Source organism: Canis lupus, chromosome 9 (assembly GCF_003254725.2).
Source record: "Canis lupus dingo isolate Sandy chromosome 9, ASM325472v2, whole genome shotgun sequence".
In the NCBI taxonomy this organism is placed as follows: Eukaryota; Metazoa; Chordata; class Mammalia; order Carnivora; family Canidae; genus Canis; species Canis lupus.
Genome location: NC_064251.1, coordinates 20,632,875 through 20,650,416, shown reverse-complemented (window position 1 = coordinate 20,650,416; position 17,542 = coordinate 20,632,875). Strand labels below are relative to the sequence as shown.

Below are 17,542 nucleotides of genomic sequence, written 5' to 3'. Positions count from 1 at the left end.
ACCAGGCAGGGATTAGGGGCAAATCTTAAAGCTGGCAAGGCCCGGCTGTATGGAAGCCAACATGCTCTGGCTCCTGTCCCAGTTCCAACTCCTTCACTGTCAATCTAAAGCAGCTTTGAGGCTAGTCACCCCCACTGCTCACATGCCCACTCCCCCAGCCAATCAGTCCCAAGGTGCCTCCTGGACAGTGTCTTTCTCACTGATGTGCTGGGAAAAGAATCTACTCCCTGTTCTAGCTCCTTGGGAGACCTGCATGGGAGGTCCTCGGAGCATGGGCTGCTGTGGCGCCCCCCACTCACATGGCCCCCCACCCACCATCCACTCAGCTCTTCCCAGCTGGTTCCTTCTCAGGACTTCTCAGCATTCCTGGGAAGGCAAGGAGACTTTCTTGGGGCCAAGGCATTGCTGAGCCTCTGTGTCCAGGCCAGGCCCCTGGCAGGGCTCCATGCCTAACCTCCAAACTTAGCCTCTGCCTTTTCTCTGGCGGTCCACCTTTAACCCTTTAAGGAACGTGGGAACGTTTAAATCCCTTCGGAGCTTTCAGTGAAAACAAATTATGGTCTGTAGGGACTTATAAATATTTTGACAGTAATTATTGTTTTAAAAAACTATGTAAAACTCATTAACTTTTCTGTTAGAAGAAACAGAAGTTTCTTCTATTAAAGAATTAAGTTGGATGAAAGAATCCAACTTAAACTATAAAAAAACAGATTCGGCCCAGAGTCAACCTGGTATGGTGGACTGTCTGCATCAGAATCACTTCATGGTGTTTGGTTAAAAAATGCAGATTCCTGGGCTCAGCTCCAGAGCCACTGAATCAGAATCTCAGGGAGGTGAGGACTGGGAACCTGAATTTTTAACAAGCTCCCCTAGTCATTCTGGAGGACAGCAAACCGGTGGTTGAGTGACTTTTGTGCCAAGGGAGCTGGGTGCTGGCAGCACACACCTCCTGGTCCTCAAGAGACTCTGAAATGTGGGGGTGCAGTGGGCAATGGGGAACTGCAAAATGGGTTTGTACCAAGTCCTCCGGGAGCACAGGAGAGAGCAAGACTCAGAGAAAGGAAATGGGGGAACAGGTCTCAGGGACCACATCTCAAGGTGGAAGTAGAGTTGACCAGCTAAAGAAGGGAGCAAGAGGGTTCCAGATCCAGGGCACGGCATGAGGGGGTACACAGTGGGGAGGTGTAAAGAGCTCAGGGCCAGGGCCAGAGCCGGGGTGGAGGTGAGGGGAGGGGAGCAGAGGAGGCCCAGGGAGCTGGGTAGGGCAGCTCTGTGTACTGGTTCACACTGGTTCATTAAGTTGAGAAGAATGCTTCCCAGAACCCCCTTCTCCATGGGGGTCCAGGGCAGAGTTGCTCAGCAGAGGAACATCTAGGAGATTTGGAAAAGAGAAGCGGAGCAAAACCACGACTCTCAGAGGGTTGTCTCCGTGGGCCCTGGGAGAGACAGAGGCGGGGTGTCCCCGCTGTGCCACCTAGTCCTTGCGTTCCTCAGCTCCCTGTCCTGCCCGCCGGCCTGGCTGAGCAGTGGCTCCCTTCCCACTTCCCTTGGGCAGCTAGACGTGCTTGGCTTCTCAAATTTCTCTCCCAGCTCCAACTTGTCACTCATGGCAAGACTTTCTCTGATTGTCCAAATCACCTTTCAGAAACATCACTGATGCAGCTCATCTGACATTTGGGTGAGATCTAATGCTGGTAATAATTCTTTTATGCCCATAAACACTGCTGCCCTGACTGGATCCTTTTCAGTCCTTATCGTGAATCTCTTTTTAGGAGGAGGAAAAACCTTTTCTGTAAGCATTTCTGCCAAACACACAACACACAACACATACACACACACACACACACACAGACAGCTCAGCTGGGGTAGGAGAGGCCCTCCTATCCTCAGATGTTAGGAGAGAGGTGCCCTCTTCTGAACCACCTGCTGGGAGGAGAAGGAGGAATCCAGTCCTTCTGTGGAGGGGCTTTCTCTATGTCAGGTCCTCTCCAGAAGTCTTGGAGGGCTGTCCTCAGGTGTGTACTGCTGGAAAGCAGTCAGGCCTGCTTGAAGACAAGATCAGACAACCGGTTGCCTAGGGCTCTTTTTCCCCCTAGGGCTTCTAAACTCAAATCAGTTTCCCTCCGGGGATAGCAGATCTTCCCAGCCAAGGATTCCAAGGTGAAGATGGTTCAATTTATATCCTTCAAGTCTGGCTGCTTCTGCATGTCCAAGTCACAGGATTTTCAAATCAGGGTCTTTTCTTCTCTGCAACCCTGAGCATGACAGCCACCCCTGGTCCTCGTGAATTGGCGATTACAGAGCATCATACCCGGGAACCTGGGTGGCTCAGTGGTTGAGCATCTGCTTTTGGCTCAGGTTGTGATCCTGGGGTCCTGGGATCGAGGCCCGCATCGGGCTCCCTGTAGGGACCCTGCTTCTCCCTCTGCCTATGTCTCTGTCTTTCTCTGTGTGTCTCTTGTGAATAAATAAATAAAATCTTAAAAAGGGGCGGGGGGGCATAGTACCAAGAGCAAAATGAAGGAAACTATACCTTTCCATGAGAATAAAGCAGAGGATCCTAACCCAGGTAGGGAGGCTCAGAGGGGGGCTTCCAGGAGGAAGTGTTGTAACCTAGGCAAGAGCAGCAGATGAGGCAGGAGAGGCTCTCAGGTAAGGAGTGAGCTGCATGAACGCAAGAGGTGAGGGAGAGCTGGGCTGCAGGGAACTGAGTGGGGCCCAGTGAGGCACCTGGGAGGTGGCTGGGCAACAGGAAGAGAAAGGGCTGGAAAGCTGGGAGGTCTGATCAGGTCTGGCCCAGAGCCTGGCTGAGGTGAGGGCTCACCATGCCGGGACCACAGGGTTGAGCAGAGGAGGGGCAGAATGAGATTCTGCTCCTTTGGGAAGACTGGCGTGGAGCGATGAGGCCAGAGGCCAGAGAACCTCAGAGGCAGCTGAGCCAGGGGGTGGCACTGGAGAGAAATGAGTGAACTAGAGTGACATTAGCCAATTGGATGAAGGGAGAACATGTATGTACGTGGTGATCAATGGGTTGTGTGCAGGGGGTTGTGGGGCAGGAGGAGTCATGGGGACCCCGGGTGTCTGGCTGGAGCCCCTGAAGGGCTTCAGGTGCCCAGTTGGTCAGCCAAGCAGAAGCTGCCGTGTGAACAATATTGTTAGTAAAATGAAGCCTCTGGTGAAGGTACGAGAAAGAAAGGAAAATAAGGTGATTGAGGGAAGGGAAGCATCTCACGCATGAAGAGACTAAGATTGAGAAATAGAAAAGCTCCAAATGTTGTTCAAGGTCTGGGGTCTCTCACCCTGCTCCGGGAGGAGGGCCTCATGGACCAACAGAGGCTCAAAAGTGGTCAGGATGTGGTATTTAAGTGACACCTGCCATGGTGGGTTAACAGCGGTAGCAGGGCTGGTGGCCACTTCCCCTTGCTGGTTCACAAGCTCAGCAAACATTTGCTGAGGACCTGCTATGTGCCAGGCTCCGTGGTCTTGCCACGGCCACACCAGGGGGAGCAGGCCCTCAGTCCCCACCTGGTAGGGCTTTGGGTTGAGCAGCAGAAGCAGATGCAACGCGACACTGGTACAAAATGGCAAATCATGATAAGGGTTGGGAAAGAGAATAGTGGAGTCTTGTTTCAGATGGGGAGGTCAGGCCTCTGAGGAGGTGACATCTGAGCTGACATTGGAAGGCAGAGAATTCAGGAAGAGCATTCCTAGGCAGTGGGAATAGCATCGCCCAGCCGCCCTACCCTACCAGTGCTTTCGAGGAATGAAAAGAGAGGCAGTGTGGGTGGAGAGGGGCCAGGGCTGGGTGGGGGTTGGGGATACTGGCCGGAGATTAGGTGAGGGCTGACTGTGCAGGGTTCCGAGTATTTTAGCAAAGTCTGGACTAAATGATGCCTTGGGGCCCTCATCGCCCCAGGTTTCGAGGACATTCTTCCTGGTTCCCTCCATCACAACAGACTCTGGAGTCTGTTTCCATCTCCAGCTCTCTCCTGAGAAGAGGGGCCACTCGGGCTCTCTTGAAACAAGTGACCCAAAAGATGCCCCTTGGTGCCCTGCAAACTGCCCAGCAACATTTTTAGAAAAGTCCCCTTTTAAATTCAATTTGTCTTCGCCAAATCGACCAGGGCAAAATAAGTCCCTACAAATAGCGATCACCAGCGAATAAGGAGAGTCATTATCTTAAATTGAGGCTGGTTTCTAAGAAAAAAAAAAAAAAAAACCAAAAAACAAAAACCAAATGCCACTGGCCAAAACCTCACCCCCACCCACCCCCAGCACAGACGTGAGAGTCCGGGGCGGCCTCTGGGTGAGGGAAGGAAACAGGCAGAGGAAGGAAGGCCAGAGATTAGAGAAACTGACAGATGTAAATAGCCTCAGAGGAGCCACACTGTCCCGGCGCTCCTCCCCAGGGAGCCTTTTGTACCAAGGAATCTGGTTGCCTGAATGAAAAATGATATCATTTATTTCTTTAGTCAGAGCTGAGCTGTTTTCTTCAGACATAGAAATAACTTAACACCGCAACACCAAATTGTTGGCCAAGTGATAGAGATATCTGTAATTTGGGCGCTTGGTAACATCCTAGGTAAACAGCCAGGGACTTGGTTTCTTGGGAGGGGCCCTGTTCCCCCACAACAATGCTACAAAGCTCAGAGGGACACAGATGGAAGAAAAGCTTTTGAAAATGTTGTTCCAGAACTCTCGCCTGCTGTCGAGCTCCAAGGAAGCTGGATTTTTCATCCCTGCTGCTCAAACCATGCTTTGCCAACCAAACACCTATTAATTCAACAAATATTTACTGAGCACTGACTGGCTCAGCCTGTGCAAAGGCACTGGGGCTACCAGTGTGCAAAAGCTGGGGCTCTGCCCTCAAGAGACTCAGTCCAGAGGGGAAGCAGCCCCGTTCAGCCCGTGTGGCAGCCCCTGTGATGCAGTATGTGTTTGGCACAGTGGTCTGCCCCACAGAAGAGGCAGTGTTCGACTTGCCTTGAAAACTTGAAGAGGACTTTCCAGACCAGAGAAGTGGAAAGAGGGTGTCCTAGATGGCATGAACAGCAGGTGCAGAAGCACAGAGGCTTCAAAATGACTTGGACTCTTTGGAAATTAAAAGAAATACAATATTTCAGGGAATAAAGTGCTAAAGAGGCCAGTGGTCGATGGTGTGACTGGACAGGTAGGCAGGAACTGGATCATACCTTTGTGAGCTAAGGCGTTTAGAGTTTATCCTTTAGGTAATAGGGAGCTGAGGAGGAATCTTGAGCTCTGGGAAGTGGTATGATTAGATTTTTGTATTAGAGCATTCACTCCTTTCTGTCTCGGAGAAACTCTACCATATGTCATATCAGGAAACTCATGCAGGCAACTTCTCTATGGCATTGCTTGTGAAAGTGAAAACCCGGAAAACAAAATAAACATCCAGCAGTAGAAAAATGGATAAACAAACAGTGGTATAATCATAAAACGCAGTAGGGCTCAATAGTTAAAATGATCCAGCATGGCCAGATCTTAAAAGCATAATTTTGAGGGGCACCTGGGTAGTCAGTCAGTCAAGTGTCTGCCTTTGGCTTAAGTTGCGAGCTCTGGGATAGAGAGCCCCATATCAGGCTCCCTGCTTAGTGGGGAGCCTGCTTCTCACTCTCCCTCAGAGTGAGAGCCTGCAGTTCCCCCTGCTTATGCTCTCTCTCTCCATCAAATGAATAGATAAAATGGTTTAAAAAATAAAAATAAAAATAAAAAAAGCCAAAGATCTACCTGGCAGTGCTGTAGAGGATAAAACGGGAGAGACTGAGAAGGGGGCCCAAGCTAGCCTTGCTACATCCACACAGCTCCCTTCCTAATTGGAGGAGAGCTGGGGGCTGATCTGGGGAGCCCCCAAGGGCAATGCACAAGAACATTTTTTCACCTCATTTTCTTGGGCCACTTTTAGCCTCTGGGCAGAGCTTATGTGCAGTTCTGGCCTCTCGTCTGGTATCCCTGTGTTACCCAGATCTGATGTGAAGCATGGTTCACGTCCCCAGATGCTCGTACTGTTCTTAGACACCTGCTAACCAAGGGGCAGAAACAGGAGGCTCTTAGAATACCTGGGGTTGTATGCTCAGAGTAGAGACGGTGTATGTTTGTGTGCACACACACACATGTGCATGCATGCATACACGTGTGACTGCATGTGTAAAACCGAAGAACAAGGTGAAAGCCAATCTCCTAGAAAAGGTTTTGGAGTGGATTCTGTGACTTGAGTGTGCTCACTGATGGGAATGTTCAGGGAAGTAAGAATGCATCTTTTCAGAAGAAATTCATTTTTAGATTCATTCAGATCTCCATCCCCTGGTCTAGCGGGAATACGGTAAACACACATGCATCTACATCTACTTATATGCCTGGGCTAGAGCCATGGCAGGAAAGGACAAACCATATGTTTATGTTTGTGCTTCCTGGGCCAAGTTAATCCTCGCTTCCATCCCACCCTGGATTTTGTGGACATCCAGTAAAGGAAAACTGTGACTTTTCTGCAATTACATATGAATTTCATCACTTAGGTGTGTCTTAGAGGGAAGACACCTGCCCGATGCCTTACTTAAACAAACCTATCATGCTTTTTAAGAACAAAGGCGTCCATAGCTACATAATTAATAATATGCAAATTATTCTTCTCTGGGGGCTATCAGTTGGTCTTTAACATACAGAGCCAGGAGAACATACAAATAGAGACTCACTCCCTTTTACACACACACACACACACACACACACACACACCTCCTCACTATAATTATAATTACTATGCTGGTTTCCGATCAGGGGTTAATAGCCTTGGCATGGAGACGCCTGAAAGGCACCCAAGGCAATTAGTGGTATCCCTTCACCACCCCCTACATACTGTCAGAGCCTTTGCACTTGCTGTCCTCTCTCTGGCACATGCATCCCCCAGGTCTCTCTGTGGCTCACTCCCTCACTGCATTTAGGTCTCAGCTCACCTCCTCAGAGAGGCCTGGCCTGGCCACCTCCAAGGCTCTCTGTCTGCTTGCCAGCTATATTTTTTTTTCCAGAACTTTTCATTCCTGGGCATTATGCTGTGCATTTCTTTAAAGATTTTTTAAAATTTATTTATTCATGAGAGACACAGAGAGAGAGGCAGAGGCATAGGCAGAGGATGAAGCAGGCTCCCTGTGGATCCTGGGATCATGCCCTGAGCTGAGGGCAGATGCTCATCCACTGAACCACCCACATACTGTGCATTTCTTTGTTTATCTAGCATTCATCTTTCTGCCGGTCCCAGATCATGAGCTTCATGAGGCTCCGTCATCACAATCACAATCCTGAAGCCTAGGGTGGTGCCTGGAGCTCAGCTGGCATTCTGTCCATATTAGCGGGATGAATGAATGAGCACCCCTCTTTTCTTCTCTATGCCTACCCTCTTCTTTCCACCCCTGCCACCATCTCTCCAGCCTCCATCTTAAACCTGCTGGCAGGATCAGCTCTCAGGGAGTTGTTAGGCAGGTGAGGTTCACGGCTCCTCTCCCCATGTCCCTTGCCCAACCTCTCTCCTGAGTATCTCTCTCCCACCTGCAACTGCCCATCGCCAGCTCTGGCCTTCCTGGTGGGCAAGACCCAGGCTCTGGCACCTCAGATGATTGTAGGGAAATTGGGAAGTGGGGCCGGAGGGAAGGTTATAAGAAAGGCAGGGCTGCCAGGTCATAGAGAATAGAAGGTCATGTGGGGCATCCTTTAGCACCTAGACCCAGCCTCTTGCCTTTCCCACAGAAATCAGCACTGGCATTGTAGGGACTCAGCACCTCCCTCCTCCCTACTGGATGCCTCCTCCCTCCTGCCCTGATCCCACCTGCTATTCCCACCTCTCTCCTTCCTGGCTTCTGCTTCTTTGTGTAATAAACTTGGGCAGAGAGAGCCAGCTATGTACCAGGTCCCACACTGGCATCACCCCAGCCCACCTGGTGTGCACCCCCTTTGCTCCTTTTCTTCCACCGCCTCTCCTCCCTGCCCCTCCTGGTCCTAGCAGCCTGCAAAGCTCAGCTCAGCTGGACGCCCCCTGCTCCCCTGGAGCCTCACACCCCCTTAGGTCTCTACCACTCTGGTGGCAAATGATCACATACTCCACAGCAGTATTTTCCACTTGACTCCCCAGAAAAGATTACAAACTTTGAGGGTAGGTGCTGCATCTTAATCTTAGAGACCCAATCTACAAGGACCCAGGCAAACAGCTTCTTTTCCTAGAAGCCAGCTATTCCACTCCCTCTTCCCATGGTCATCCATACACCCCAGTCCATTCTGTCCACCTAATCTCGTGGGAGAAGGAATCCTGGATACATTGAAAACTATGTAACCAGAGTGCGCATTAGGCACCTGCTGTATGCTGGGTACTGGGGGTGCCCTGGTGAGCAGCGACAGCCCAAGAGTCCCTGCTCTCCTGGGTCTTACAGTCAGGGGAAGGGGAGAAATTAATCAAACAGTTATATGAATGAATCTATCACTGCGTCACTACTAAGGTGAGCTCTCTGAAGGACTGGAGCATTGCTCTGAAAGATAAAGCATGGTTTGGTTAGTCAGGAAAAGTGGCACTTGGCTGAGACCAGCAGGAAGAACACTCCTTGAGTATCAGGCATGCAGGGAGCCTCCCAGAGAGGCCGGCATCTGAAAAAAAGCATCTGAGTCCCAGCCATTCCACAGAAAGCTGTATCTCTTATATTTACATCTGTAACACCATGTAATTGATTGCTCAAACAGGATATTTTTGAGGGTAAATGTGGGAGCTGTTAATAATTTCACTGGGCCAATAGGTGTCAGTGCCTGGACAAATCAGGCACGTGGTTGCATTAATTAAGAGTGACAATCCCCCTGCTTCCTGCCTCTCTAGCGATGACAGGAACTTCAACTGTTGGTCAGAGCTGCCAGAAGGCTGACCTTTCGCCTGCCCTTGGACAAGGGAAAAGACAGAGGATGCTCTCCAGGAACATGGAGGTGGGGAGGGGGCCCCAGAGCTAGAAGCAACGATCAGGAACTAGGGCAGGCCCGTGTCTCAGGGAGCAGGTGGGACGTGGGCAGGGGGCACCAGTTTCCTGCTGCAGTGACTCTGAGCTTGGTGTGTGAGCTCTCCCCCATCCCCAGCTGCCCAAGTCCTGCCTGCTTTGGGGCAGGCAGGGGAAGTTTGGGTTCTCGTGGCTTCTTTGAGTTTCTTTTGCTCTACCTCCTTGTGTAAAGATGGCCTGATTTGTATCTGGAGTATAGGTAGAGCCTGATCGGTTGTGTGTGCGTGTGTGTTAGAGAGAGAGAGAGAGAGAGAGAGAGAGAGAGAGAGAGAGAGAGAGACATTGTTTCCCTCTGCCCCTCTGTCTGACTCCCAAGACTATTAATACAAACCCCAGTCTGGCTGTGCCACCAGAACATGTGCTCCCCACAGCAGAATGCCACCCCTCCCAGCTGAGCCTGTTGTCTGTTCCGTTTCTGATCGGCGCCAGGCTCATAGACCCCATGTAGGTAGAATATAACTTTCCATAAATAACCCCTAGCCTGACCTACAATTTAGGCTTTGGGTTTTTTTCCCCTCGTGGTAATGGGATTATAGCCTGGGCTGATCCCTCCTGGGTCTTGGGGTCCCAGAAAGCAGACCCTAGGTGTATCGGGCTGGGCATTGCTTGGAATTGCCGGTTCCCCCATGCCTCCTGGCACCTGGTGAGGACTTGGAACGTGTCGAGGAATGTGGCGGATGAGTCTCGTGCCTCCACGAACAGCCGCGCAGCTTCAGCCCTGGGGCACCTAAGGTGGCACTGTGCCACCTTCTCCACCGGGCGAGCTTCTAAGCAGCACTCACCTCTGTGAAACCTTCCCTAAGCTTTCCTCCTCGCTCCTATCACTATGTGAATTGCCCTGTGCTTGATCCCATAACACTTTGCACAGACAATGTGACCTGATGGCTTGCCCACATGCCCACCAGGTTCTGAGCGGCTTGAGTGGGGGTCAGAGCAGGAACTGCACCCACATCTGGCTGTGGGCAAACATTTAACCCCTTGGTGCCCCAGTTTCCTTAAGTTCGAACACAAGCCTGGCTCCAGAGCCCGTGTCCCCATCCACTGTACCACATGGTCTCTGGGGGCTAAACCTTATATCTATTTCCTACCTGTTTTCATTCCCAGCTCTGAGACACTCCTCTCGGTGCATAGACTTCCTGCAGGTTCTTGCTGGAGCCTCCTCAGGGCCTGGAGACAGAACACCTACTGACAACTGTCAGAAACTTGCTGGTTGATGATAAGGAATTTAGGAGGGTTCACTGGGAGTTAGAGTGAAAAGTCATCAGGGTTGGGGAGGGTTTTGGGGTGGGGTTACCCCTAGAGGGGCTGGACTGGATTCAGAGCTTGGAGTCATCTCTCCTTGTGGCCATTGAAGAGTATTTCTTGTGTGTCAGCTGGTGTCCAGCACCATGAGACATCTTGGTGAGACAAGATCGAGAGGACAAGACTTTGTCCCCTCTTGTAAAGATCTTACATTTTCACCAGGGAGGTGTACAATTCACGTTTGGAGAAACACAGAGCCATTCCCCCCACACACACCCCCACCATGAGCTGGAACTGAGTTGTGCTTGGCTTTTGTCTGTCTCAGTACTAAGCAGGGCTCGGCCAGGTGAGGCACGTGAGCCATGAATGAATATTGAATGGAAGGCATAGGATCTGAACCTGAAGTAGTGGCACAGACAAAGGGACTGGGGCATCTGAGGAGAGATTAGCAGGGATTGCAACATCCCCAGAAGCTTCAAGCTCAGAGGTGACAAGGAACATGAACCCTATAGTAAGAGCAGGAGTCGTTGGGAGTGGTCTGCAGGCATGGGAGTAAACTAAGGCAGGGATGAGTGTCGTAGTAGAGCGTGGCCATTTGGGAGTCAGGAAGGAAGTTTGGTAGAGTGGGGGCAGGGATGGGAATCTAGCAGAGGAAGGCCTCACGTGTCAGGTGGAGACACCGGAACTCATCCCAGGGAGGAGGAGCTACGGAAGGATTGTGAGCAGGGGCGTGGTGCAAGGAGAGCAGTGTTTCTGGAAGACAGTGTGGAGGGCAGGCGGCTTAAGGGAGACCAGGCTGAAGTTATCACGATGGCCACGGTGAAGGAATGAGGTCTAGGTTTGGAAAGGAAGGGACAGACACGACTTTTCAAAGGGAGGACATAATTGTCACCAGGACCACGGCGGCACAGTCAAAGGTGCCTCCAAAGCTGAAGTCCCAGCAACCAAGGAAAGGATGTTAACTTTGACAGAAATGTCTGTGTGTGGTTGTCAAAATGAGACCACATCCTCTCGGAAATGATTCATTGTCTTTATTAACAATGCCTCTGGATTTGGAAAGAACAGACTGGTATTTCATAAAGCAATATTAATGTTGTCATTTCTCTACAAGAAAACTTTTTTGCATAAATAACTTAAGTGAGAAAATAAATATGTAACTTAACTCTTTTTAAGAACCACTACTTTCATTCTTGTGGACAAATCCCACATGAAAGGATTGCAAAGATGACCAGCCCCGCAGGCTTTCACATGGCATGTGCTTCTGTTTAAAAAAAGGGGGGGGGGTCTTCTGTTTTTTTTTTTTTAACAATTAAAAACTACACAGAAAATAAGAGGTGTCTGGAAATGACTTTCAGAAAGATTTTTGGATGACAGCTATTAGGCTCTGCGGTTTTCTCAGCATATGTACAGCACTTGTCATTTTCCCCCAAGTAAAATGATTTTAATGTAAGATATGCCATCACAGGTAACAGCACTAAGAAGCGAGTTTCTAGACAGAATTGTGTCTGCGAGTGGAAGGCAGGCGGAGGTGCCTCCAAATGGATCTGCTTGTCTTTGAATAGGTGGTGGCTGCTCCCTTGGGCCTGCAAGCCCAGTGTCCTGGGGTTTAGAGCTTCTCTGCAGAGGTGACTTTAAAAAGTGGCCATGGTGGGGGGTGCTGTTCTTTAGGAACAAGGGGGTGATTTCTGTCCCCACTCATACTTCTCTCCCCATCACCCCAGCCTTGGGACCTTCTCCTTTGCCTCAATTGGTGGCATTGCTTGTGCATCCTTTGAGATGGAGGGGTGGAGGTAGGCAAACATCTGGGGAGGCCAGGCTGGAAAGAAACACAGTTTCTTCCAGGAGTTTGTCAGCCATAAAGAAGACTCCCCCACCACCACCACTCTTGTTTTTCATCTTTGCCTGTCAGATCAGAGGATTACAACTCTGAATTCTGGATGTGACCATGGCAGTAATTCAATCCAACCTCTCCTTTGCCCATTCAAAAGGCACCCAAGGCCTTGGAATCACATGACATTAGATTCCTCGAGATGCAAATCGCAGCCCCACCTCCATTTTCCAAAGAAGAACCCGAGGACAGAATCTGGACAGAAAAGAGCGTGGTCTAAGGTCTTCCAGCAGGTCAGTGGCAGAGTCCGGACTAGGAGCCCTATGAACCCCAGTCCTGTGTTCTTGGCACAACAAGGCGCTAACGGCTCTATGGGGGGCAGAGGAGTGGAGGAGGAATCTTAGCGAACTTTCTTAACCAGTCCCCGGACTCTCCTCATTCCCCACCGCTCCCTTAGAACCCCCGGGCGGTGAAATGCTTGCTTTTCTGCCTCCTCTGAAAAGGGACCAGTAAAGGTGGGCGGCCCCGGTGGGCGGGGCTGCGTGGCTCAGTGTCTGTGACTCTCGGGGCCCTCCCCTGCCCTGCGGGACCCCCTCCGGACGCGGGGGGCTGGGGGGCTCTGCTGGCCCCCGGGATCCGCAGCCCGGAAGGTCTCGGCGCCCCTGCGCTGGGTTGCAGGCATTTACAATGAGATACAAACAATCAGACCGCGCGCAGAGGGCAGAAACCGGGGCGCCTGCGCTGGGGCGCGGGTTGGGGAGCGCGGCGCGGCGGGCGGCCTCTAGTAGGCGTTCTCCAGCTCGGCCTGGTTGGCTTTGGCGCCCCGGGCGCGGGGCCGCGGCTTTCGGCCCTTCTGCGGCCGCGCGGCCTCGGGCCCGAAGTCCTTGAGCTCGGACTGGTTGTGGAAGCGGGTGAGTCGCTTGCACTTGCACGAGGCCACCAGGCGCACTTTGCGCGCGCGCGGCGCCGCGCCCCCGGGACACAGCAGCTGCACCCGCTGCGCGCGGTAGCGGTCGGGGATGCAGCGGAAGTCGGGCCCGCTCGGGCGCCACCACTTGCCGCGGCCGATGGCGTTGGGCAGCAGGCGCGCGGGGCCGCACTGGCCCGAGCACACCAGCTCGGTGACCGGCTTGGCGCTGCGGCACGGCCCGTCCGTCACGTAGCGGGTGAAGTGCAGCTCGCGGCAGCTGTACTCGGATGCGTCTGCGGAGAGAGGGCGCGTGAGACCGGCCCGGCTCCCTCCACGCCACCAGCGCACTGCCCGACAGCCCCCCCGCCCCCGCCATCCCCCTCCACCCCCCCTCACCCTGGGCCTTTTCCAAACCTGCCTCCAGATGCGTTTGCCCCTGGGGCTGCTGGAAAGACCTCGGGGCCACCCTTTCCCCCTAAAAGTTTGAACCCAAGCGTCTGTTGCGGTTCCAATTCCAACTCCACGGCTGTGTGATCTTGGGCAAAGCATTTAACTTCTCTGTGCTTCCCATCCGTGAAATGGTTTGTCCTAAGGACAAGGCAGGGGACGCTGTGGGCACATAGTAAGACTGGGGGTATTGGCAGTTGTTACATGTTCTGCTTCTTCTTCTTCTTCTCCAAGGGGGCCTTTTTCTCCAGATAGAAGTCACATCTGTGTCACAGAGTGCCTGGTAGAGGCAGACTAGGTACTAGCCACACCCTTTGCATGGCCTTGGCTTCTCCTAAATTCTTTTTCCAGCCACTTGGGAGGGATGGCCAGGGGATAAAGGAGTAGGGGTTAATTGAAGGTAATAAATCAGGGCAGAAGCTGCAGAGGAGAGAGATGCAAGGGGAGGTGGGGAGGAGTCGTTAGACTTGAAAAGAGCCAAAGGCTGCTTGTCCAGCCCCCTCATCATCACTGAGGACAAGGAGGCCTAGAGAGGGAAAGCACTAGCCCAAAAGGCAGAGCTGAGTGTCCTCACGCCACTCTCTTGGGGCCCCAGCACCTCTTAGTTCCCATAAGGGTGGAAAGGTGCCTGAGCACCCTTGAGGGAGGCTGGACTGTGAGTGGGGGGCAAAGTGCTGCCTTTACTACAATGACTTCCCTACCGGAGGGCACGGAGCTCTGTCTGAAAACCTACAGGCTCAGCTGCCACAAACACTTATTAAGCACCTGCTGTGTACCAGGGATGCTGCTGGGCACATCTCTTGTTTTGTGCCATTTTAATGGATCCCTAATGGTGACACAGGCTTGCTCCTGGGTTGGGGGTAGATTGGATTCTGAGAACCCGGCTTGGTTCCCTGAAGATACCTTGATCAACTGTCCTGCTGTGCGTTTAGACAGGTGGGGGCTTTTTTAAACAGCTGGTCTTCATGTGAGCACCTGTCTATCCCCCAAGAGTTTCATGGGGACAATTCTCATGTGACACAAAGGGATGAGAAATAGTCCTGGGACCAAAAGCAGAGAGAAGGCAGAGAAGGCCAGGTCTCCATTCCCCAGCCCGTGGGGAACAAGCGTCACAGGGGAGATGTGGGTTTGCCTTCCTTCAGTGGCTGACCTTCTGGTTTCTGGGCTGGGCTGGCATCCTCACCCCTGCTCCCAGGCTGCAGGGGCAGGGTGTGGGGGCGGCCTGTTTGCCCAGGGAAGGAGGCTTTTTAGGCTTTCCAAGAATAGTGCCCCTAGGTGAGGCACTTCCTCTGCAGAGGGTGACTTTGTTTTGAGCTTACAGCTTCCTTGGGGCCCGTGGCCTCTTATGGGAGCCTGGGGAGGTGGACATTTTATACTTGGATCCCACACAGCCCATGAAGCAGTCACCTGAGCTCATTCGATCTTGCCCTGGGAGGAGCAGTGCGGTGGTGTGCTCCTGCCCCTCCATTTTTGATGACTTGAGGCCCCAGGCATCCTGGGGCTGCCCCCTTTGCAGAGCCCCACATTCCCAGCTGGTTAGGGGGCAGGAAGGGATGGGGCGAGAGGGCCTGGGCAGTGGACTCCTCTCCCACCCGGACGATGACTGGAGGGCAGTGAGGCCCTCACTCTGAAGTGTCATTCCGGCCCCCGCCCCCAGCCATTCCTGCCAGCTGCAGAGCCAGCTGTGCACACCCGCCCCCTAGGCTTCTCTGTGCAGACCTGACCAGGAACCCGGATGTGCCCTCCACTAGGGCCGTTGCCTTGCCACCAGGGTCAGCCTCCCTCCCTAGTAATAATGAGGCAAGGCTGGGTCTGGGGTGGGGACCTGGGAACAGATGGTGCCACCTGTATCCACTCCCTGCATAAAGGCTCCTACCCCTGCCTCCAGGGCCCAGACGCAAGCTTCTACCCAGGCCAGAGGCCAAAACTGTGCCTAATACCTTCCATTCTCTCAAGTGCCAGCTCACTGGGCAGAGCAAGTGCGGCAGCAGGTGTGTCCTTTTCCCACGGCTTTGAGGGGATCTGCTCTGGCTCTCAGTCCCAGCACCCCCAACACAATCCCCCTACCCAGGGCTGTCTTGGAATGGGATCAAACCAGGGTCAAATCTTCTACTCACTACCCCATTACATAGTGTCTGGAGATTTGGTTTCTTCACTTTCCAACTGGGAGTTCACATCATGGGGCTCCCATGTGCTGGATCCCTGGCGTATGGTTCAGGTACAGCCTGCATAGAGTGTCTACACCCGGCAGGTGCTCACAGGGGTGGGGCTCCCTTGCCTTGTCTCCACACTGGACTCCTGGGTTCTCAGGAGGGGATTCTTTGAAACTGTCTCCTTTCTGAGTCTCAGAGACTATCCCAGAGTTATAGTCTCACTGCCTTGGCCTCCTTCCTGCCCCAGCCTCCCGCTGCCAGCCTCATGCCCCCTCACTGGAATGCCAAGGCCATCTTGGCATGCCACCCTCCCCCCAACTCCCTCCATTAGTGCTGGCAGTGGCCGATGGTCTACCCAGGCTTCAAAACCTCCCAGAGAGAACCCTCCCAAGCCCCTCGTGCTAAAAATGCTCTCCTCCTATCCGTACCTTTGGTCTCAAAGGGATGGTGAGGGGGCCGCCCTCCGTTCTCCGCCCGGTTCATGGTCTTGTTGTTCTCCAGCTCTGGTGGAGGCTCGGGGTACTCGCCCAGCTCGGGGATGATTTCTGTGGCATCGTTCTTGAAGGCCTGCCACCCCTGGCCCTCCACTGCACAGAAGGCTGCATGCACCAGCAAGCAGACGAGACACAGAGCAAGAGAGACCTGCATGGTGCCAGCCAGAGGAGGGCACCCAGCCTTCCAGCAGCACAGGCTCCGGTCCCCAGCCTGGGACCTGTTTGCCTTTTTAAAGCCCCCTCCGCCTGATGCCAACCAATGAGGACAGGCTGGGGCAGGGCTGGTCCCATGTTTCTCTCAGCCCAGGGGGAGGGAACGGGGTGTGCTCATGGCAAGCCCTCCCCGAAGACTTCTCAGGCACAGCAAACTCCCAAATTGCTGCTGGTGCTCCCAGGTGACCTAGAGGGAGGGGGAGTGTGTGTGTGAGGCAAGCCTGCCCTCCAGCACCTCCCACGTGCAGGCGGCTGTGGTTTTTAGATATCAAAATGAGCTCCAGCTCGTAATCTTTACCTCCTTGGGCCCCTTGGGCTTTCTCAAAAACAAACTTCGGACCAGCTTCACGAAGAAAACGAGAGCTCTGAGCCCACAGGGCTGAGCCCAGCCAAGTCCCTTTCTCAGGCCAAGTTCATTTGTTACCCCACCGATAAATGGCACAAGGGGTATATCTTTGGCCCCCACAGACCCAGGCTGAAGAAGAAGGATGCTTTTTAAGAAATCGCATTGGTCCCAATTCCATGAGGTTAAGCATCGATTATCCTGACCACTAAAGCCCCTGTTGGCACCCTCTGGAAGGCAAGAGAGAAAACTGGAGGGCACACAGGGAGGGCGTCTGCTTGGGCGAGGAGGTGAGGATTCTGGTTACAAGGCTAGGATGAGCAAGTCAACGAGCATTGGCGATGGAGTCCAAGGAGGAAATCCTGGGGCTCCTGTGCTTGGTGACAGGTACTTCTTGGCCAAGACACAGCTGCTGCTTGCAAATTAATGTGCCAAAGGCAGTCATTTTCCTGGCCAGGCTGTGGCTAGGAATGGAGAGCGCAAAATCCCTTTTCTTAGCAAAAGCCAAGACCAGCATTTTTAGTGCTGACATCTTTTTCTTCTTCTCCATTTTTTTTTTTTTGTCTCCCAGCCCATTATATTTTTCAGCTTTGAGTCCTATATGGAAAACCTTACTTACGCATGCAAACCTTATGCATGCTATGGGGTGCATTCCATGAAGTCATCCCAGGTCCAGCTAGCCACAAAGAAACCAAAAAGAATCGCTGCCTTAACCCCGGAGCAGAACGAGGGGCCTGAGGGAGGGGTAGAGGCATCAAGGAGAAAGGTTCACACCTGAGGTGCAGGAAAAGAAAGGAGAGCAAGCGGAAGCTTTCACTGCAGATGAAGGAGGAGACCCACCCCGCTCCTGGCCCCGAAGGAGGCTGGGAAGAGG

The 17,542-nt window shown here is 52.8% G+C and overlaps 1 protein-coding gene across 1 annotated transcript; it reads right to left on the bottom strand.

Moving 5' to 3' along the window:
• Positions 1-11,332: 11,332 nt before the first annotated feature.
• Positions 11,333-16,785, bottom strand: SOST (sclerostin). The gene is made up of 2 exons (XM_025440522.3): positions 16,047-16,785; positions 11,333-13,311 (listed from the first exon to the last, which is right to left on the bottom strand). Exons 1-2 carry the CDS (start codon positions 16,264-16,266, stop codon positions 12,890-12,892), a joined length of 642 nt encoding a protein of 213 aa, XP_025296307.3. The 5' UTR covers positions 16,267-16,785; the 3' UTR covers positions 11,333-12,889.
• Positions 16,786-17,542: the final 757 nt, after the last annotated feature.

Coding starts and splice junctions, on each gene's coding strand:
- SOST (XM_025440522.3), bottom strand. CDS start 16,266: ATGCAGGTCTCTCTTGCTCTGTGTCTCGTCTGCTTGCTGGTGCATGCA. Junction 13,312..16,046: donor CCATCCCTTTGAGACCAAAG/GTACGGATAGGA, acceptor CTCTCTCCGCAG/ACGCATCCGAGTACAGCTGC.